Source organism: Chelonia mydas, chromosome 11 (genome assembly GCF_015237465.2).
Source record: "Chelonia mydas isolate rCheMyd1 chromosome 11, rCheMyd1.pri.v2, whole genome shotgun sequence".
NCBI lineage: Eukaryota > Metazoa > Chordata > Testudines > Cheloniidae > Chelonia > Chelonia mydas.
In genome coordinates, this window is record NC_051251.2 from 2,160,333 (window position 1) to 2,182,521 (window position 22,189).

At 57.3% G+C, this 22,189-nt stretch overlaps 1 protein-coding gene across 1 annotated transcript in view; it reads right to left on the reverse strand.

Moving 5' to 3' along the window:
* The window catches only part of WNT10A (Wnt family member 10A), a 47,935-nt gene that overhangs the window by 23,318 nt on the left and 2,428 nt on the right, over nucleotides 1-22,189 (reverse strand). Inside the window, exon 2 of the mRNA XM_037913017.2 lies at nucleotides 18,174-18,436. Within this exon, the coding sequence (XP_037768945.1) occupies nucleotides 18,174-18,436 (263 nt within the window). The remainder of the gene's footprint in view (nucleotides 1-18,173; nucleotides 18,437-22,189) is intronic.

The following is a 22,189-nucleotide window of genomic DNA, read 5'->3' on the forward strand; positions in this document are numbered from 1 at the left end:
AAATGCCGATTATTTTGTGTGGGAAATTTGGAGGGGGAAAATGGGGGCGGGGGGGGGGGGTTTCCTTCCAAATTCCCCATTCAGATTTTTTGGTGATTTCCAACAAAAAGCCGAAAATCTGTCGGCTTTGGAGAGCTGAAGATTTTCCAACAGGCCGAAAGCTTCCTGCGGAAACGATGGTGCGGGTCGAAAGGTTGTGGGTGGCCCGGAAAATGTTTAGATTGTTAAGTATTCATTCCAATTAACTTAAACTAATTAAAATGTGTAAACTCCAGCTGAAGGCGAGGGAGGGGCTGGGGCCGAGCAGAGCTCCCCGTGATCCTCATGGCTCTAATTCACACCGGGTCGGGCCGCCCGGGGTTCCAGGAGCTGCAACTCCTGAGTCCCACCCACTGCACCCACCAGGGCTAAGGTGGGGCGAGGAATCCGGCTTATCCACTGGTGTTTCTCTCCAAGGATGGTGCTCTAACCCCTTCCTTTGGAAAGCTGGTTCCTGGGGGCATGGATCAGTGTTCACGTCACGCTCCCCATCAGTGCCCGGCCCGAGCCGGGGAAGCTAACGATCCAACCAGCAGACCACGTTTGGTGATGAATCCTGCGGTACCACCTGCACTAAGAAGAAGCCTGCAGCGCCCTGTGAAGACGGGTCAGGATTCGCGAGTCTCCTTGGACAGACAGGAAAACTGGAGCCTGGAGCTGGGATGTGCCTTCCCCAAGGTCACGCAAGGTCAGTGAGCAGAAGAGTAGGCCACAGAACCCAGGAGTCCTGCCCAAGCCCTTGTCCCCCGGCCCCCACTGCTCAGATGCCTCGAGGGGAAGCGAGAGCTGCACGGGGTCAAAGAGCCCCTCCCAGGCTGATGTCCGGGTGAGGAAGGGAGCTCGGCTTTCACAGGACGAGGCCAGCAGGGCAGCCCGGAAACGGACAACTGCTCTGCTGGGCAGGCTCCCGCTTGGAGCGCACAGGACAGTATGCGATCGGGGTCCCTAGGACAGCTGTGGATCCTGTGTTCCCTACCCCTCGGACTGGGCCTCCTGGCTCAATCCCCACGCCAGCCTTCTGCCCACAACAGCTCACTAGGGGTGGGGATGGGGGGGTGTCCAAGGCAGCCTTGGTCTTAACCAGCAACCCCCAACTCACTGCCTTGCTCCATGCCCCCCAGGGTGTCATAGAATCATAGAATATCAGGGTTGGAAGAGACCTCAGGAGGTCATCTAGTCCAACCCCCTGCTCAAAGCAGGACCAACCCCCAACTAAATCATTCCAGTCAGGGCTTTGTCAAGCCGGGCCTTAAAAACCTCTAAGGAAGGAGATTCCACCACCTCCCTAGGTAACGCATTCCAGTGCGTCACCACCCTCCTAGTGAAAAAGTTTTTCCTAACATCCAACCTAGACCTCCCGCACTGCAACTTGAGACCATTGCTCCTCGTTCTGTCATCTGCCACCACTGAGAACAGCCGAGCTCCATCCTCTTTGGAACCTCCCTTCAGGTAGTTGAAAGCAGCTATCAAATCCCCCCTCATTCTTCTCTTCCGCAGACTAAACAATCCCAGTTCCCTCAGCCTCTCCTCATAAGTCATGTGTTCCAGCCCCCTGATCATTTTCATTGCCCTCCACTGGACTCTCTCCAGTTTGTCACACCCCTTCTGTAGTGGGGGGCCCAAAACTGGAAGCAGTACTCCAGATGTGGCCTCATCAATGCCGAATAGAGGGGAATAATCACTTCCCTCGATCTGCTGGCAATGCTCCTACTAATGCAACTCAATTTGCCGTTAGCCTTCTTGGCAACAAGGGCACACTGCTGACTCATATCCAGCTTCTCATCCACTGTAACCCCTAGGTCCTTTTCTGCAGAACTGCTGCCGAGCCATTCGGTCCCTAGTCTGTAGCGGTGCATGGGATTCTTCCGTCCTAAGTGCAGGACTCTGCACTTGTCCTTGTTGAACCTCATCAGATTTCTTTTGGCCCAATCCTCTGATTTGTCTAGGTCACTCTGGACCCTATCCCTACCCTTCAGTGTATCTACCTCTCCTCCCAGTTTAGTGTCATCTGCAAACTTGCTGAGGGTGCAATCCACACCATCCTCCAGATCACTTATGAAGATATTGAACAGAACTGGCCCCAGGACCGACCCTTGGGGCACTCCACTTGACACCGGCTGCCAACTAGACATGGAGCCATTGATCGCTACCCGTTGAGCTTGACGATCTAGCCAGCTTTCTATCCGCCTTATAGTCCATTCATCCAGCCCATACTTCTTTAACTTGCTGGCAAGAATGCTGTGGGAGACCATATCAAAAGCTTTGCTAAAGTCAAGGTATATCATGTCCACTGCTTTCCCCATATTCACAGAGCTAGTTATCTCATCACAGAAGGCAATCAGGTTGGTCAGGCATGACTTGCCCTTGGTGAATCCATGCTGACTGTTCCTGATCACTTTCCTCTCCAAGTGTTTCAAAATGGATTCCTTGAGGACCTGCTCCATGATTTTTCCGGGGACTGAGGTGAGGCTGACCGGTTTGTAATTCCCCGGATTCTCCTTCTTCCCTTTTTTAAAGATGAGCCCTATATTTGCCTTTTTCAAGTCATCCAGGACCTCCCCCGATCGCCGCGAGTTTTCAAAGATAATGGCCAATGGCTCTGCAATCACATCCGCCAACTCCCTCGGCACCCTCGGATGCAGCACATCTGGCCCCATGGACTTGTGCACGTCCAGCTTTTCTAAATAGTCCTGGACCTGTTCTTTCACCCCTGAGGGCTGCTCACCTCCTCCCCACGCTGTGCTGCCCAGTGCAGTAGTCTGGGAGCTGACCTTGTCTGTGAAGACTGAGGCAAAAAAAGCATTGAGTACTTCAGCTTTTTCCACATCCTCTGTCACTAGGTTGCCTCCCCCATCCAGTAAGAGGCCCACACTTTCCCTGACCTTCTTCTTGTTGCTAACATACCTGTAGAAACCCTTCTTGTTCCCCTTCACATCCCTTGCTAGCTGCAACTCCGGTTGTGCTTTGGCCTTCCTGATTTCACCCCTGCATGCTCCTCCCTAGTCATCTGTCCAAGTTTCCACTTCTTGTAAGCTTCCTTTTTGTGTTTAAGCTCACCGAAGATTTTACTGTTAAGCCAAGCTGGTCGCCTGCCATATTTGTTCTTCTTTCTGCACATCGGGATGGTTTGTTCCTGCGCCCTCAATAAGGCATCTTTAAAATACAGCCGGCTCTCCCGGGCTCCTTTCCCCCTCACATTAGCCTCCCAGGGGATCCTACCCATCAGTTCCCTGCGGGAGTCACAGTCTGCTTTTCTGAAGTCCAGGGTCTGTGTCCTGCTGCTCTCCTTTCCGCCTTTTGTCAGGATCCTGAACTCGACCATCTCATGGTCACCACTGCCCAGGTTGCCACCCACTTCTACGTCCCCAACAATTCTTCCCTGTCTGCCCGGGGCAGCCCCAGAGCCCCACTGACCACAGCCACCCTGCTCTGCCTGAGAGCTGGGGCAAGAGCTCCCAGTGAGTGTGTGAACCCAACGGTGCCCCTGGGCTGCTTCCACCAGCTGGGAAAGAGCCGCGGCGTGGGCGTGCCGTAGACCGTGGGCGCATGGCGAGAGCTGGGGCAGGAGGGGCCAGTGTGTGACCTGTCTTCCGTCCTTTGGCCTCCAGCAGCATCTTTTCCATTGGCATGGGGGCTGTACGGTGCCTGGGGGCTGTACGGGGTTTGAGGACTGAATGGGGTTTGAGAGCTGTACGGGGGTTGGGGGCTGTACGGGGGCTGGGGGCTGAACAGGGCCTGGGGCTGGGGGCTGTAGGCGGCCTGGGGTCTGTACGGTGGTTGGGGGCTGAACGGGGGCTGGGGGCTGTATGGGTGTTGGGGGCTGAACGGGGGCTGGGGGCTATATGGGGGTTGGGGGCTTTGCTGGGGATTCCGATGGGGCAGGCGTAATCCAGCCAGAGCCAGAGTCAAAGCAGAACGTAGAGCCCAGGATCAGGCCCTTTCACACTCAATGCCAGGAGAACGTCGACCAAGTGAAGGGCGCTCTGGGGAGAGCATTGGGAAGGGGGGGGCTGGTATCAGAGCAGCGGGCAGGGTGGGGCGCTAGCTTCTGAACAGAGGCTAAAAGAGAAACAGGGGCAAGACCATCTAAGGGCTCCGTCTTGCAGCCTCGGTAATCCCGGTTCCCAGAGGAACCCCACTGAAGGCAGAGGGATGCTGTGCATGGACAAGGGTCCGGGATCGGTCCCATGCTAATCCCCCCATCTTCTCCCCTTCTGAGGTGGCTGGCGAGGGCCAAGCCATGGGGAGAACATGAAAGCAAACAGCATGTTCCTGCAGGTCCCCCAGCTGAGCCAGCTCCCACAAGGCCCCGAAATGGCCTGTGAAAGTGATGCCCAGCTGGGAAGCTCGCCTTGTGCCAGCCACAGCCTGCAGGGAGCACGCGGCGTGCCGGGGGAGACGCTCCAGCTGGATGTCATTAGAGCTCCGCGGACGGAGAACTCCAGCAACGGCAGCTTCAGACTGCGCCCCCTCCCCGCCCCCCCCACCAGCAGCACGGGCTGGGGATCTCTGCAGGCGGCAGATCTGGGGTGCAGCTGGTAGGGGTGCCGAGCAGGGACCGTTAATCAAAGCTGCTTCAGATCGGGGGGCTGGAACAATGTGTATAGTGGGGGTGCTGTGAGCCATTGAACCCAAGGGTGAACCCTGTGCATGATGGAAACCACTGCAAGGTAGGGGGCGCAGCGGCCCCCCCAGCCCCTCCGCGCCAGACCTGCTGACTTTCCTCACTGAGGCTCTGAGACGGGCCGGCTGGGAACTCAGGGTTCCTTCCCACGAGAGACGCGGCACCAGTGGGTATTTCCCGTTGTTGCTGCAATACTTGGGGTTCTTGTTGAAAGCCCTGAAATTTTTTGTTGTTTTTGCTTTTTGCTTTTTTCGCTTTGGGGGCCTTCGGGTTTTTCAACAACTACGCGGAACATTTTTGATCCAAACAGAGGGTTGGGAGGGGGGTGTCCAAAAACGTCCAGGGTTTCCGTCGAAGGACGGCTTTCGATGAAAACGGTCGCAGCAGCTCTGGTCTGAGACTGGGACCAGGGTAGCTAGACACATTGCGGCACGAGCGTGGTTCCACCTGGCCTGCGCCTGGCTCTCGCTGTTTGCAGGCATGACAGGCCCCTATCTCGGGCCTGGCAACGTCTGTGACTGCCAGACCCATTGGGGGGCGCAGATCTGCGAGGCGGCCCACCTGGTTTGCCAGCCACGATTGTGCCATTAGAGGAGAAACTGCTTTGATGGCCGCCCGCGGTGAGATGGCAGGCACATGAGTGCAAATGTCCCCTGGTGTATTTATCGGGTACTTAGCAAGCTTCACAAAGCCTGGTGTCTTTTCAATGATTCATTGCCGTCTGCTTAGCAAGCTACTATGATCTTATGAGATGGGCGCGAAATGCAGCTCCGAAACCTGAACGGAACGCCACGCTGCCGATTTGCGCGTTCATTTTTAAAATGCACTGGTGTAAAATAAACGAGACGCTGCTTAAAAGCAATCAGAATCTGCTCGCGGCCTCTTCCGTATCGTCTGACAAACTCATTCCCCGGGCCCCTGCCTCTTCCAGTGCCCAAGGTTAACAGTGCCATGTTTTCTGCTAACGCAGCCATGCCAGTGCCTCCTTGCGGAGAACACGGGGAGGTCGTTGTTACAAAGCAAAGCACCATCACGATTATTAGAAAATGAACTCCAGTGCATCTGCAAACAGTGATTTCTTTTTAACCCTTACGAGCCAGCCGAGTCAAGGACAATTTTCACCAGCACATCATGTACTTCTCCTCCCTCAGGCCCAGTTCTCTGCCAAACCCTCCTTTTCTAGCTCCTCCGGCTTCAGAGGAAGAGCTGTTCAAAACGGCGGTGATATCGGTCTTTTACAAGGAGGCCCATGGCTGTCCCTCCCCACCTGTTCTCAGTAATGATGGCCCCAGTTTTGCTCAAACTTTCCAAAAAGATTCACGCTTGGACGGAGCCCAAACCTGAAAAAATTGCAGGCCAAAAGGGGAAGGTTTTGAGCAACTGAAAAAAGGGGGTGTGAGCGTGGGAACTCTAGGGCACCCTAGGTCTGGCCGTCGCTAAGCACTGCAGTTATGACGTGAGCATGGGTCTGTTTTAAGCGTTGTCGGCATTCCGCGTTCCACCAGAGCCACATTGGAACCCACCAGGGATCAGAAACGGAGCAGTGTGGCTGCAGGCAACGGCCACAGTCACTTCCCGTCTCTTGGCAGAGGCACTTCCCAGAAGCCCATCCGTGGACGGCACAGGAGAGCGTGAATAACCCTGCCCCAGGGACACGCGGCATGTTTATGGAGGAGTTCTTGGTCCACAGTAGGCATAAGACCCCGACGGCACAGCCTGGGTCACCACAACCCTCCTGGGACGACAGAGGATGTTACAGCCCGAGCCTACGCAGACTCTGGGGCTATTAGAGAGGCCATGGGAAAGTCAGCTTCCCCAGGACACTGCAGCTCTGACCCAGCCAGGCCCATCAACTCTCACAGAAACCCCCATGTGGCCAGGCGTAAAGACCTTGCTGAACCAGGTGCTATCTGACAGCAGTTTGGAAAACACCCGTCCCCGCTGCAGCTCAGATTCCAGTGTCCAGAACGCTTGGGAGCATTCATTTGTGCAGGCTCCATGTACCCAAACTGGAGCCAACCAAGAGAGTGTGGACAGTTTACCAGGAGAACGTAAGAACCAAGGGTCCATCTAGCCCAGTGTCCTGTCTCTGACAGTGGCCAGTGCCAGGTGCTTCAGAGGGAACAAAGAGAACAGGGCAACTATCGAGCAATCCATCCCCTATTGTCCAGTCCCAGCTTCTGACAGTCAGAGGTTTAGGGACACCCAGAGCAGGGGGTTGCATCCCTGACTAGCTGGCTAATAACATTGATGGACTTCTATGAACTTATCTAATTCTTTTGAATCCAGTTATACTTTTGGCCTCCACAACATCTCCTGGCAAGGAGTTCCACAGGTTGACTGTGCCTTCTGTGGAGAAATACTTCCTTTTGTTTGTTTTAAACCAGCTGCCTATTCATTTCATTGGGTGACCCCTGGTTCTTGTGTTATATGAAGGGGTAAGTTAAACTTCCTATTCACTTTCTCCACACCAGTCATGGTTTTATAGACCTCTGTCATATCCCCCCTTAGTCGTCTCTTTTCTAAGATGAACAGTCCCAGTCTTATTACTCTCTCCTCACATAGAAGCTGTTCCATCACCCTGCTCAGTTTTGCTGCCCCTCTCTGTACCTTTTCCAATTCTAATTTCTTTTTTAAATGAAGCAACCAGAAGTCAAGGTGTGGGCATACCATGGATTTCTATAGTGGCATTATGATATTTTCTCTTATTATCGATCCCTTTCCTAATGGTTCCTGACATTCTTTTTGCTTTTTTGACGGCCACTGCACATTGAGTAGATGTTTTCAGAGAACTATCCACAGTGACTCCAAGATCTTTCCTGAGTGGTCACAGCTAATTTGGACCCCATCATTTTATAGGTATAGTTGGGATTATGTTTTCCAACGTGCATTACTTTGCATTTATCAACATTGAATTTCATCTGCCGTTTTGTTGCTCAGTCACCCAATTTTGTGAGATCCCTTCATAACGCTTTGCAGTCAGTTTTGGACGTAACTATCCTGAGTACTTCTGTATCACCTGCAAACAGCCACCTCACTGTTTACCCCCTTTTCCAGATCATCTATGAATATGTTGAATAGCACAGGTCCCCATACAGATACTTGGGAGACGTCGCTATTTACCACTTTCAATTGTGAAAACTGACCATTTATTCCTACCCTTTGTTTCCTGTTTTTTAACCAGTTCCTGATCTATGAGAGGACCTTCCCTCTTATCCCATGACAGTTTACTTTGCTTCAGAGCCTTTGGTGAGGGACCTTGTCAAAGGCTTTCTGAAAGTCCAAGTACCCTACAGCCACTGGATCCCCCTTGTCCACATGCTTGTTGACCCCCTCAAAGAATGCTAATAGATTGGCGAGGCCTGATTGCCCTTGACAAAAGCTGTGTCGACTCTTCCCCAACATATTGCGTCAATCTCTGTGTCTGACAATTCTGTTCTTTACTCTAGGTTTCAGAGTAACAGCCGTGTTAGTCTGTATTCGCAAAAAGAAAAGGAGTACTTGTGGCACCTTAGAGACTAACCAATTTATTTGAGCATGAGCTTTCGTGAGCTACAGCTCACTTCATCGGATGCATACTGTGAAAAGTATAGAAGATCTTTTTATACACACAAAGCATGAAAAAATGGGTGTTTACCACTACAAAAGGTTTTCTCTCCCCCCACCCCACTCTCCTGCTGGTAATAGCTTATCTAAAGTGATCACTCTCCTTACAATGTGTATGATAATCAAGGTGGGCCATTTCCAGCACAAATCCAGGGTTTAACAAGAACGTCTGAGGGTGGGTGGGTGGGTGGGGGGTAGGAAAAAGCAAGGGGAAATAGGTTACCTTGCATAATGACTTAGCCACTCCCAGTCTCTATCCAAGCCTAAGTTAATTGTAAAAAGTTTGCAAATGAATTCCAATTCAACAGTCTCTCGCTGGAGTCTGGTTTTGAAGTTTTTTTGTTGTAATATCACAACTTTCATGTCTGTAATCGCGTGACCAGAGAGATTGAAGTGTTCTCCGACTGGTTTATGAATGTTATAATTCTTGACATCTGATTTGTGTCCATTTATTCTTTTATGTAGAGACTGTCCAGTTTGACCAATGTACATGGCAGAGGGGCATTGCTGGCACATGATGGCATATATCACATTGGTGGATGTGCAGGTGAACGAGCCTCTGATAGTGTGGCTGATGTGATTAGGCCCTGTGATGGTGTCCCCTGAATAGATATGTGGGCACAGTTGGCAACGAGCTTTGTTGCAAGGACAGGTTCCTGGGTTAGTGGTTCTGTTGTGTGGTATTTGGTTGCTGGTGAGTATTTGCTTCAGGTTGGGGGGCTGTCTGTAGGCAAGGACTGGCCTGTCTCCCAAGATTTGTGAGAGTGTTGGGTCATCCTTCAGGATAGGTTGTAGATCCTTAATAATGCGTTGGAGGGGTTTTAGTTGGGGGCTAAAGGTGACAGCTAGTGGCGTTCTGTTATTTTCTTTGTTAGGCCTGTCCTGTAGTAGGTGACTTCTGGGAACTCTTCTGGCTCTGTCAATCTGTTTCTTCACTTCCGCAGGTGGGTATTGTAGTTGTAAGAATGCTTGATAGAGATCTTGTAGGTGGCGCCCTATCATCTCAGACATTGGCACCCTGACAGCAGGATTGTCTGGCTATGTAGACTCCCTCCTCAGGCCCTACGCTACCAGCACTCCCAGCTACCTTCGAGACACCACTGACTTCCTGAGGAAACCACAATCCATCGGTGATCTTCCTGATAACACCATCCTGGTCACTATGGATGTAGAAGCCCTCCACACCAACATTCCACACAAAGATGGACTACAAGCCGTCAAGAACACTATCCCCGATAATGTCACGGCAAACCTGGTGGCTGAACTTTGTGACTTTGTCCTTACCCATAACTATTTCACATTTGGGGACAATGCATACCTTCAGATCAGCGGCACTGCCATGGGTACCCGCATGGCCCCACAGTATGCCAACATTTTTATGGCTGACTTAGAACAACGCTTCCTCAGCTCTCGTCCCCTAACGCCCCTACTCTACTTGCGCTACATTGATGACATCTTCATCATCTGGACCCATGGAAAAAAAGCCCTTGAGGAATTCCACCATGATTTCAACAATTTCCTTCCCACCATCAACCTCAGCCTGGTTCAGTCGACACAAGAGATCCACTTCCTGGACACTACAGTGCTAATAAATGATGGTCACATAAACACCACCCTATACCGGAAACCTACTGACCGCTATTCCTACCTACATGCCTCCAGCTTTCACCCTGACCACACCACACGATCCATTGTCTACAGCCAAGCTCTGCGTTACAACCGCATTTGCTCCAACCCCTCAGACAGAGACAAACACCTACAAGATCTCTATCAAGCATTCTTACAACTACAATACCCACCTGCGGAAGTGAAGAAACAGATTGATAGAGCCAGAAGAGTTCCCAGAAGTCACCTACTACAGGACAGGCCTAACAAAGAAAATAACAGAACGCCACTAGCCGTCACCTTCAGCCCCCAACTAAAACCCCTCCAACGCATTATTAAGGATCTACAACCTATCCTGAAGGATGACCCAACACTCTCACAAATCTTGGGAGACAGGCCAGTCCTTGCCTACAGACAGCCCCCCAACCTGAAGCAAATACTCACCAGCAACCACATACCACACAACAGAACCACTAACCCAGGAACCTACCCTTACAAGAAAGCCCGTTGCCAACTGTGCCCACATATCTATTCAGGGGACACCATCACAGGGCCTAATCACATCAGCCACACTATCAGAGGCTCGTTCACCTGCACATCCACCAATGTGATACATGCCATCATGGGCCAGCAATGCCCCTCTGCCATGTACATTGGTCAAACTGGACAGTCTCTACGTAAAAGAATAAATGGACACAAATCAGATGTCAAGAATTATAACATTCATAAACCAGTCGGAGAACACTTCAATCTCTCTGGTCACGCGATTACAGACATGAAAGTTGTGATATTACAACAAAAAAACTTCAAAACCAGACTCCAGCGAGAGACTGTTGAATTGGAATTCATTTGCAAATTGGATACAATTATCTTAGGCTTGAATAGAGACTGGGAGTGGCTAAGTCATTATGCAAGGTAACCTATATCCCCTTGTTTTTTCCTACCCCTTCCCCCCCCAGACGTTCTTGTTAAACCCTGGATTTGTGCTGGAAATGGCCCACCTTGATTATCATACACATTGTAAGGAGAGTGATCTCTTTAGATAAGCTATTACCAGCAGGAGAGTGGGGTGGGAGGAGAGAAAACCTTTTGTAGTGGTAAACACCCATTTTTTCATGCTTTGTGTGTATAAAAAGATCTTCTATACTTTTCACAGTGTGCATGCGATGAAGTGAGCTGTAGCTCACGAAAGCTTATGCTCAAATAAATTGGTTAGTCTCTAAGGTGCCACAAGTCCTCCTGTTCTTTACTCTAGTTTCCACCAGTTTGCCCGGTACTGAAGTCAGGCTCACCGGCCTGTAATTGCCGGGATCGCCTCTGGAGCCCTTTTTAAAAATTGGCGTCACATTAGCTACCCTCCAGTCATCTGGCCCCGAGGCGGATTTAAGCAATAGGTTACGCACCACGGGCGGTCGTTCTGCAATTGCACATCTGAGTTTCTTCAGAACTCTTGGGCGATACCATCTGGTCCTGGTGACTTACTGCTGTTTAATTTATTGATTTGTTCCAAAACCTCCTCTCCTGACACCTCAATCTGGGACAGTTCCTCAGGTTTGTCCCTAACCAGAATGGCTCAGGTGTGGGAACCTCCCTCACAAAGTTGGCAGCGACGACTGATGCAAATAATGCCTTTAGCTTCTTCACAAGGGCCTTGTCTTCCTTGAGTGCTCTGTTAGCCCTTCGACCATCCAGGGGCTCCACTGATTGTTTGGCTGGCGTCCTGCGTCTGATGTACGTATAGAAAGGTCACACTAATTCATTTGCATTACACTGAGCCAATTACAGCTGCCTTCCTCTTTAATGTGGGTGCAGAAACTGTAGAGAAAACAATCCCAGCATGCAATGTGGCCTGGTTGGGTCAAACTAGCGTGCTGCGTGGGACCTAGACCTAGGGACCTAGACCTCCTGCTGGTGTCAACACCATCCTGGTGTGGGCCAAGTGGAGCTGGATGGAGAGCTGGGGTCGTGCAGTCGCCTCTCCCCATTAAAGGGCTGTGGCTCTTTCTGGCCCGCAATCAGAACCTGCCACCGAACCCCGGGCAGTTTTTTTGAGTTTGGAGGAATTTCCGCTGAGGTTTTCCCATCACTTTTCCTGGTACTGGCTCTCCGTGCTCCTGGGACCTGGCTGGGAATGGCTGATGGGTGCCGTTCCCAGCCTGACACAGCAAACACTGGACCTCTCCCAAATCTTCTGGATTTCTGGTCTGGTTTGACTGGTTCAGGAGGCTCCTGGAAGTTCCCAGGAATTGGGGCCCTCAGCCAAGCCTCCAGACCCTGCCCATCGCATGGTGTCAGCAGGGCCGCGCCAATGGCCTTCCAAGAGCTGCCCCGCTCCCGGAGTTCTGCCCACACAAAGAGGCAGAGTGGGTGCCCGGCTCCTCCGAGGACTGGGGATGCAGCCAGTTGCAACATGTTTCCTGTTCTCTCTCCTCTTCCCTCCCCCTCCCTCTTTTCCTAATTAAACTGCAGGTGAACCTATCCGGCCGTGGCAACACGCCAGACACTAAATTCCTCCATGCAGATCGGAACTTGCCTCCATGCACCTTCCGAACGCGCCGCTCTGAGAACACGGCCGCTCTCCACTGCCAGGCCAGTCGCAGTGACAGCCCGGGGCTGCTTGCTTGTTTTCAGGGTGGTCAGGCCCAGATCCACAAAGACCCCTAGGCACCTTTCAGTGGAAAGGAGGAGCCTAAAGACCTCCGTGGAGCCAGGCCCAAGTGGCTAGGGTGCTGCAGTGGGGCTCAGGAGACCACCGACCGTCACCTCTCTGTGCTGCCTTTCCCTGGTGTCTTGCTGTGGTGGAGTGGTCACCCGCTCCTGCCCGGAAGGGCTTGAAATCAGCCCTGGGAGCGGGCTGAGGCTGCTGGAAGGCTGCTGCTAGGGAAAGCAGCAAGCCTCAGCTGATTGGGGAAACAGCCACAGCTGCGGCCATGCCCCAGTCAGGGCCCCGTTGGCCTTTATAGGAGGGCAGTGGGCCAGTCTCTCTTGAGATGTTGAGAGGGAGGAGCCTGACTGCTGGGAGCTGAGCCGGGTACGGAAAGTGGAGCAGGGCTGGGGAAAGGCCAGAGGAGCTGGGGAGCTCCAGCCTGAGAAACCCCTAGGCTGCAGGCCTTGATGAAGGCCTAGGAAAAGGGTACTGAGGTTGCAGAGGGCAGCCCAAGGGGAGGCAGAAGCAGCAGGTCCAGACCCCCCTTGCCGATGATGAGTGGCAATTATACCCCAGTCCGCCCCAGGTAGCGGGGGCTAGATGGCAACTGGCAGTAGCCAAAGACTGAGGCGAGACGGGGATTAGGGGGTTGGGGGTTCCCCGGGGAGGGGAGACCCAGAGACCGAGGGGATACTGCTGGGGCAGAGCCCCCAGACAAAGCGGCACCGGGGTCCGGAAGAGACCCGGGGGCCAGCGGCAGCAACGAGACCGACCTGCAGAGAGCGCTCCGGAGCTGGAAAATGAGCTAATTCCCAGCCAGGAGTGAGTCCCGCCCCGCCACACTTGCCTACTTGGATTTTAAGCTCTTTAGGGCGGGCACTAAGGGACAAGGGATTTAGGTGCCCAGAGAGGCAGATAAGCGGGATTTTGAAAAGTGCCTACAGGCATTTTTGAAATTTATGGGAATTAAGCACCAAACTTGCCTTGGCCCCTCTGAACCCAGGTGCCAGTCAACGTCTTTAGGCACCTAAATCCCCTGGGATCAAGTCCGCTGTGGCTCTGTAGCACACAGCACCCCGGGGCCCCGATCTCAGCTCATGGGCCACTCCGACGGCCGGTTTGCCTACAGCGTCTCCAGCATGGGGCAGAGAATGGCCATGCGCACCCGACTCCAGCCCATGGCTCCAGGCTACAAGAGACACGTTCCGGGACCGCCTCCCCCTCCCCCCTCTACCCATAAAGAAATGGAGGGTGGCTGCTATACCTAGGCACCCGCAACAACCGGTGGAGACGCAGGGAGCATCACCTGGCACGAGACCGAGGGACCAGGTCTGTCCCACATAGGCCCCTGAGCAGGGCCACGCTCTGCAGGCAGAGCGCCCTGTGCTGACGGAGAATCTGTCTGCATTCATCATCATGCTGAATACCCAATACTGCCCCCGCCTGCCTGGCTCGGGCACCCCCAAGCCCCTGGCCTGCCTCACAAAACCCACTCTTTGCACGGGTCTTCCCCAGTCTGTGTGAGGCCTGGGGAGACGTGCCTTCCCTGAAATGACCCCCACACCGTAGGCGAGGAGACCACTCCCAGACCTGCTGCCTGTACCCTCGAAATGCCACCGGTAGGGCTGGCTGGGAACAGTTGGGCCGGGGCTTGACTGGGAGGAACCAGTCCCAAGAAGCCATCAGGCCCTGCTAGCACCTCCCCCGTATCTCAACAGCCCTCCTGGCACTGGCACGAGTCTTGGTGGGGCCGGCCAGCTGCTCCGTGCTGCCTGGCACCGCGGAGAGGGCGTCTCTCCAAGCCCGGAGCGCCCTGGTGTGGCTGGGGGTTGAGGAGCGCGCAGGCCAGGGCCCAGCGGACACAGGGCCAAAGCTGCCAAGACCTGGCCACGGGGAGAGTCAGCAAGGGGCGGAGGCTGGGACGGGAGCTGGGGAGGAGAGTGCCTGGTGCCGGGGCTGGCTGAGGTTAGAAAGAGGGAGGTGGGGGAGCCTGACTGGAGGCCCTGGACGTTTCGGAGAAGCATTTGCTAGCAGCTCGCTCGCCTCGGGCTGTGACCCCGCAGGCTCTGCAGAGCTCAGAGCCCTCGGATGGGAGACCTCCCCAGGAAAACCCACCCTGCATCCCTGCCAGGCCCCCAGAGGGGCAAAGGGCGCCATGCCCGTGGAGGTGCCAACTCCCTGGGGAGACGTAAAACCCCAGGCGCTGCCCACTGGGGGTCACTCGGGAGCCCAGGATGCCCTTGGTAAGAATCCAGGTGCAGCTGCACATCGGGGCCAGGGCCCGGCTCAGGGGGCAAGTATCAGGGCTTAGTCTGGATCCACAAAAACAAGGAGCAGTCCGGTGGCACATTAAAGACTAACTGGTTTAATTGGGCATAAGCTCTCGTGGGTAAAAAGCCCACTTCTTCAGATGCATGGAGAAGTGGGGTCTTTACCCAGGAGAGCTTATGCCCAAATAAATCGGTTAGTCTTTAAGGTGCCTCCGGACTCCTCCTTGTTTTTTAGGCTCAGGTGGTTTATTCCCCTCTCTAAAACCCCAGTGTTTACAGAACCCAGCACTCAGCTGCACTTCCTGTCCTGAACTGTTGTGTGACGCTGCTGGAGGCGCCGCGTCCCACCCCAGAGGGGGCTGCATTTCCACGGCCGAGGCAGACTGACTGCAGAGGCGCTGGATGAGGGGTGCCATAGAAAGACCCCAAGCGGCGCCTGGCGCTCCGAGGACCGGACCGTTTCTGTTCAGCTGGAGCCTGTGCCCAAGCTCCGCGTTTGATCCGAAGCAGGAAGAGGTTTGGGGCCCGGGGAGTCGCTCGCAGCTGTTCTTTGTCGAGGCTCTTCTGCCGATCGACTTCCATTACTTCCCCCGGCTGGCTTTCGCCCCGGGCGGCTCGCTCGGGGCAGGGCGCGGGGGCGGCCGGATTCGGAGCGAGCGAGGCTCCGGAGCGGACTCCACAAATAATTCAGAGGGCGGCTCACGCCCGGCTGAGCTGATGGCGCAGCGGCGGGAACACGATGAAAGATTCAAGGGCTCTGGCACTTCGGGTTAGGAACAGCGAGCCTGCGGGCGCCCGGAGCCGGAGCCTGGCCCCGGGGGAGCCGCGCGCATTAGCGCCCGCTGCACTGAGCCCGGTCGGCTGGGGCTTCGGGAGAGGCCATTAGCGGCCCCTGCTCTCACGGCCGGTTGGTTGGTTGGTTTGGGGAGGAGCTGCAAAGCGGAGCGCGGAGCCGCGTTCTCCAGAGACCCGGAGCAGCTTGGAAACCCGCCAGCGAGCCCACCTGGCAGGGCCGGCGACCGTGCGCGCTGGCTCCTAGCTCCTAGCCAGTGGGCGCAACAGATCCTCAGTCATGGGATACATCGACGTCTCTTTCCAAAGCCCCAGCCAGCCCTCCGCTCCGCGGGCGGGATTTGATGTTCGCTGGGAAGCTGAGAACCGCCCGTTTGGCCCCCCGCCCCAAACCCGACAATAACATTTCCCAGCGTCCATGCTACACATGGGCCGAGATCAAAGTCATCACAAATCATCCGCAGCTAGGAATTGTCCCCCTGGGTCGGAGCAGCAGCGGCCCATCTAGCCCAGGTCCTGTCTCCAGCACCGGCGGGGAGAGAAACTCTCTTGTCCTCCCCGTTCCCCTGGCTTGGCGGGGTCCCTCTGAAGCGCCCCCCAGCTCTGAAGCACCCTGGCACCCGGCGCACCCCCTTCCACATCGGGGAGGAAGACGGTCAACGCCCCGCCTGAGTGCAGAGCCCCGCAGCCCTGGCTGGGAGCCTTCGGCCCCGTCCGAGCCCCGCTGTCTCCCGACCCGCTTCGGATCCCGGACACAGCTCGACGGCTCACCCCGGGCCGGCTTCGGTCCTGTCCTTCTGAAACTCTGCCCAGCAGAGCAGCGATACAGGCCGGCAGGAGTTACCGACTCGTCCGCGGGCGCCCGAGGAGGCTTCACACGGGACATAGGCAGCCAGCGTCTGGAAAGGCTCTGATTCGCCTCAGCTGTGACAGCCCCGTCCTGCGGGGAAGCTGCACCTCGCGCCCTGGGCCCGTCCACCGAAGCTGGTCTTTGGTCGGAGGAAACAGCCCTTGCGGCTCTGTAGGGAGTGAGGCGCCAGCAGGTTTACACCGAAGGGGGTTGGGCCCTAAGGTTAGTTACAGACCTGGGATGACATTTGGCGTCTTCAGCGTTGCGTTGCGAATAAACCCGGATCTAATCCGGATTCCTCCCACCCGGGGTCAGTCTCCCAGTGGAGACAGCGACCCTACTGGCACGAGTGAGGACGGCTCCCGCCAGGGAGGCTTTCAAAGCTCCAGCTCTAAATTCATTGGCCAAGTATTTCCCCGTCTCCCGGCCTGCTCCGGCCGGCCTCGGGAGCCCCGGTGGGCCCTGGGGCTTGGCTATCTCCCACTAATGCCACCGTGTGCACAGGTATTTTTCTGGGTGGTTTGGAAATCGGAGTTTCTCTCGTGGGTGGGAATCCGGCTCCGCTAGCGTGTCTAGCGGCGGCTGGGAGCAGGGAGAGCTGAGCTCTGCCGTTACTTTTACCCTGAAACTCGCTCCTGGGGGCCCCTGCACCGCTGGGGCTACAGGGCTGGAAGCAGACACCGGGCTGGGCCGGCTCGGGCGATGCAGGGGACTCTGGCCCCAGCACTGGGCAGGCCCCGGAGAGAGCTGTCTGGCAAGGCGGGGGCATCTCCCGTGAGCGAGCTGCCACGGGCCCGATCCTGCAGGGTGCCCAGAACCCTGCCCTGAAATCAGCGAGAGGTGAGGGGGCCCAGCGCCACGGGGTCAGGGAGACGCCTAAGACTGTGCAAGGACAGCTGTCCCGGAGGGGGTCTGGGCCCCGATTTCCAGCGCCGGGGCCCAGCTCCCCCCACGGGTCTGGCTCCCCCCACGGAACAAGTGTCACTGCTCCCGCGGGAGGGGCGGCTGTGGTGGGGGTCGGGTCACAGAGGGGGGCGTCTCTCCTGGCCCTGGGGGACGATCCCAGAGCAGGGAGTCGGATGCCAGGGGGATCCCTGTATTCCTCGGCAGCGGGACCCGCTGGAGCTCTCTCCGGGCAGGCGGCTCCGGCCCTAGGTTCAGACTTGCAGGAACCGAGCCTGGACGTGAGGAGTTGGGGTGGTTACCCCACTGCCCGGGCCAAACTCCCGTGTGGAGGACCACATCCGGTCCCCCAGAATCCCCTCCTTTCCCCTGCACTTCCTAGTGATGAACAAGATTCCCGTTCACATCCTGTCCTGCGGCGCTGCCGCTGGCGGGCTGCCACGTCCCACCCCAGAGCGGGCTGCATTTCCGAGGCGCTTCCTGAGACAAACCCCGCGGCCCCGCTTTGCGGGAGAGACATCCCCGGGGGCCCGAGAGAGCTCCGCCGGCGCGAGGGGCGCAGAAACGGGGCTGGGGCTCAGAAAGGAGCCCGGGACGGTCTGGGGCAGGCGCTGGGCGTGCGCAGGGGACCAGAGGGGTGAGCGGAGAAGAAACAGGCCTGGGCTGTAGGGACACAAAAGGGCCCAGCCGCACCCTGGGGTTCCCACTGGCTCCCAGCCTGGGCAGGTCACTTCGAGGCCGCGGGTGCCTGGTCCAGGACCCGTCCCTGGGCCTGGCGGCAGGTGAGGGGGACCCGCCTCGTGCCCAAAGGCCGGGCGGGGGCTCCCCGGCCCTTACCTCGGCTGAAGATGATGCTCTCGTAGGGGATCTTGTTCTTGGTCTCCAGGCTGGAGCAGTTCCAGCGCTGGTCCCGGAACTGGTGCTGGCACTCGTGGATGGCGATCTGCATGCCCTGGATGGCGGAGGCCGTCACGTCGGGGTGGCGGACACACACCTCCAGCTGCCGGCGCGTCAGGCCGGGCAGCGTCAGGCAAACGGTGTTGGCGTTCAGCACCGGCTCCGACGGCAGCTTCAGGCCCAGGATTTCATTGGGGCAGGAGCTGGAAGGGAAGGGAGAGCCCGGCTCAGCGCCCTGCCCTGCCGCCTCGCCCACCCCTGGCGCCAGGGGTCTGCTGGGGGGAGGGGAAAGCCCCGCAGAGACCCGTCACGGGGTCGCTTCCCAACCCCCCCCCCCGCCCCTGGGTGCAAAGTCCCCACACGGAGGGGGGCAGCCGGGGCGTCGGGTGGAGCCAGGCCCCAGAGAGACCCGCCACCCAGGCCAGCGATTCTGAGCTGGATTTGGAGCGGGCTGGGGAGTCGGGGCAGGGGATGGGGGGCTGGCTCGGAAGCCAGGGAGGGGATGGGGGGATGGGTACGGAGCTGGCCAAGGCGGGGGGATAAGGATGGAGACAGGGGACTCTAGGGTGTTGGCAAAGGGCGGGGTGGGCTCCCCAATCAGCCGATAGGGGGGCATGGGTGTCAGGATCTTGCCCCAGGGCACCAATCCCCAGCCTCGGGATCCCCAGGATCAGAGGATTCTACCTTGAGCCACCCCGTTTTATCCCGGATGAATCAATTAAGGACCAGCAAAAGAGGCGTTCAGGCGCAGAAACTGCCCCCACTGGAGCCCCCGCAACGAAGTCCCAGCAGGCAGAGAGGGTGCCGCTCCCCAGAGCAGCCCCCGGCTCCTGGGGCGTGTCTGTGACACAGACCCGGGGGCGAGATGCCGGCGAGGTCAGGGTGCAAGCCCCAAACACCGGGCTGGGCTGCTCAAAGCTATTGCCTCCCCTGTGCTTTCCAGGGGGGCTGCTGCTCCAGACCCTGGGGGCGCCAAGGAAGACCAGGGGCCAAATCCTGCCCGAAAGCAGCCAGAAATCCCCAGCAGCAGCCTGCTTCCCACGGGCATCCCAGCTCTGCCTCGGGCCCGGACAGGACTGGACAGGACTCTTCTCTACCGGATCTTATCCCAGCCCATCACTGCAGTGTCTGGGCACCTTCTCGTCATGCACCAAGTGACGTGACCGACACCTGTCATGTGTGGAACAGGGCGGTGAAGAGAACCAGTATCAGAACCCAGACAGACAGACAGAGGGGGTGTATGGGGACAGACAGACAGAGGGGGTGTATGGGGACAGACAGACAGAGGGGTGTATGGGGATGAATGGATGGATGGCTAGATGGGGGGCGGGTGTAGAGATAGATCGGAGGGTATGGGGTAGATTAGAGAGGTAGAGGGGATGTATGAGGATGGATGGGTAGTTGGGGTGGTGGGGGATGGATAAATGACTGATGGGTGTGTATGGGATAGGTAGAGGGCGTGTATGAGGATGGGTGGTGGGAGGGTGTGTGGGGACGGATGATGGGGGTGTATGAGGATAGATAAATAGAGGGAGCGTATGAGGAAGGCTGGATGGTGGGAGGGGAGTGGGGCTGGATGGTGGGTGTGTATGGGACAGATCGAGGGGGTGTATAAGGATGGGTGGTGTGGGGACGGGTGATGGATTTGTATGGGGATAGATACAGGGATGGATGGTGGGAGGACATGTGGGGACGCATGGACAGCCAGCCAGCCCCAGAGACCCAGGCCGGGTTTGGGTGACCACCTAAGCTTTTGGCTTGTTAACCAAGCAGAGGACCAGTCAGTGAGGGGGCTCACCCCCTCCCGGGCAGTCACCCCGGATTTGCAGGGCTGTCACTGAGATCAGACTCCCTGAGCCCCGGCAGGCCCCGTGTCTCCTGTGGGATGGGCGTGGGCGGAGCACGCACGGCTCACACGTCAGCCATGTTGAAATTCTATTGCTGGTCTATCCAGGTTCGTGGCCCACGCCCCTCACCCTGGTATCTGGGCACCTGCCAGTCGTGCATTAAACAACACGGCTGCCATCTGTCCCGGGGGTTCTCTCTCTCTCTCACGCTCCCCCGGGCGGGGAGCTGTGCGTGCCGGGGTGTGCGTTGTGGTCGGGTTGGGTTTTCTAACACCTCCGGTGCTCTGTGTCGGCCAGAGAAGTGCCCCTGGCACGGGGAGCAGGGGCTGGGAGGTTTGGGATGGTCCTTCCTCCCTCAGTTAGGGTCCAGCCCTAAGGATGCTCTGTTCCCCCCCGAAAGCAGAACGCCCCGTGGGGCCCGAGGAGCAGAGCTCTGCGCGGGTCTCCAGCCCGGACCCCTGGAGCACCTTGAAGACAAGGACCGAGCCCTGGGCTGTGGGGCGCCGGTGCGGGGAGTGGGGACAGGTGCCCATGTCGCAGCCCAGCCAGGTGTGCGAGCTGCAGGAAAGGTGAGCCCGGAGCCCGGCCCGTTGGCTGCTGTCTCGCTCCCCACTGGCGATCCGGGGCAGAACCTCCACCCCCCGGCGGCTTCTGTGCCCTAGACTCTCTTGCCAGGGATCTGAAAGTCAAGCTGGGCTCTGCCCGGCGACTCTCCCCTGGCTCTCTGGCACCCGCTGGGAAGTGTCGGGCCTGGCCCGGGCTGGCTTGTTCCTCTTCGGTCACTTTGGGCGCCGTGCTCCCAGGCTGTGTCCAGTTCCCATTTCAGCCGCTCCTCGGCGTGGGGCTCCCAGGTCGGCAGTTCCAGGCCCACCCCAGTGGGCCCGGGCCTGTCGCTGGCACCAGGGACCAGGCCGCCCTCCCCACCTGGTTTAATTTCAGGGTCCGAGAGGGGCATGATCAGAAAGTCCGGTAGGGACAGCACAGCCTCGCCCCTTCATAGCTAGGGACCAGGCCCCGAGCTCCTCATTTGGGCCCAGCTCCCAGGGTCTGTCCGAGTCAGGCCTGGCACCGGGCTCTCCGCTCCTCCCTTCGGAGGGTCCCTCTGAACCTGCCGCGGAGCTACCCGCTCTGCCGCTCCGCTCGGGCCTTTCTCTAGCATTCGCCAAAGGCCGAGAAGAGCCCCAGAGCTCCGGCGTCTTCCAAGGCCAAGCGCCCCGCCGAGCCCCCCGCAGCCGGGGGCGGCCGCCACCCAGGTGACTGGAGCGCTGTAGGGAGACGGGACTCGCTTGGAGGGGCGCTGGGCGCTATCTGCTCTGGCTGTAATTCATCGGGGGTCGGGGGGGGGGGGTGTCTCCCACTAGGACTGTCAGCCAGGCCAGGCTTGTTCCCCCGGACGCCGTTTTACACTGGGGGGCTAAAGTCACGCCCTTTCTCCCCTTCAGTGCCGCGGGGCCAGGCTCGGAATTCAGCCTGCTCCGGCGCCAATCCGGAGTGACTCCGCTAGGGGAGCGGGAGCGACCTGAACAACTAGAGCAGGGAGCTCCCCAAGTCCTGACCCTGAGTCGGAGTCACTCCGGATTTTCACCCGCCTGTCAGATCAGGATCAGTCCTGCAGCAGAGTCCAGCTGTACATGTCCCGAGCAAAGAGGCTTCCAGCCCTCCCCAGCCCCGCCCGTCCCTGACTCCCAGGTCTCCTGCCCCTATTCTTCCTTCGCTTCACCCTCTCCCCCCAGGCCCGCCCGCCCCAATCCAATGGGGGGGGGGGGAGGGAACGTGCCAGGGCGGCTGGAAATCACGTGCCGCCGCTGTCATCCTCTTCTCTGATCCCTTGGCGCTGCTGCCTCGCTCCCCCCGCCCCCCCGGACTAAGTGGGTTTAAACAGGATTTCACGGTGAAAGGCCCGCGGGTCACCGGCTGCTGCGGCTTTAATTAATACACGTCCCGGCGTCAACGCATTCTGTGTGAAGGGGAGGAAAGGGAAAAAAGAAAAAAAGCCAGCCCAGAAACAGGAGCTGGAGCGAGCCGGGGAGGAAAAGACAGGGGAGTTTAACCCTTCCCTGCCCGCCGCCCGGAAGTTTGGCAGCTGGCGGGGGATCAGGGGAGATCAAA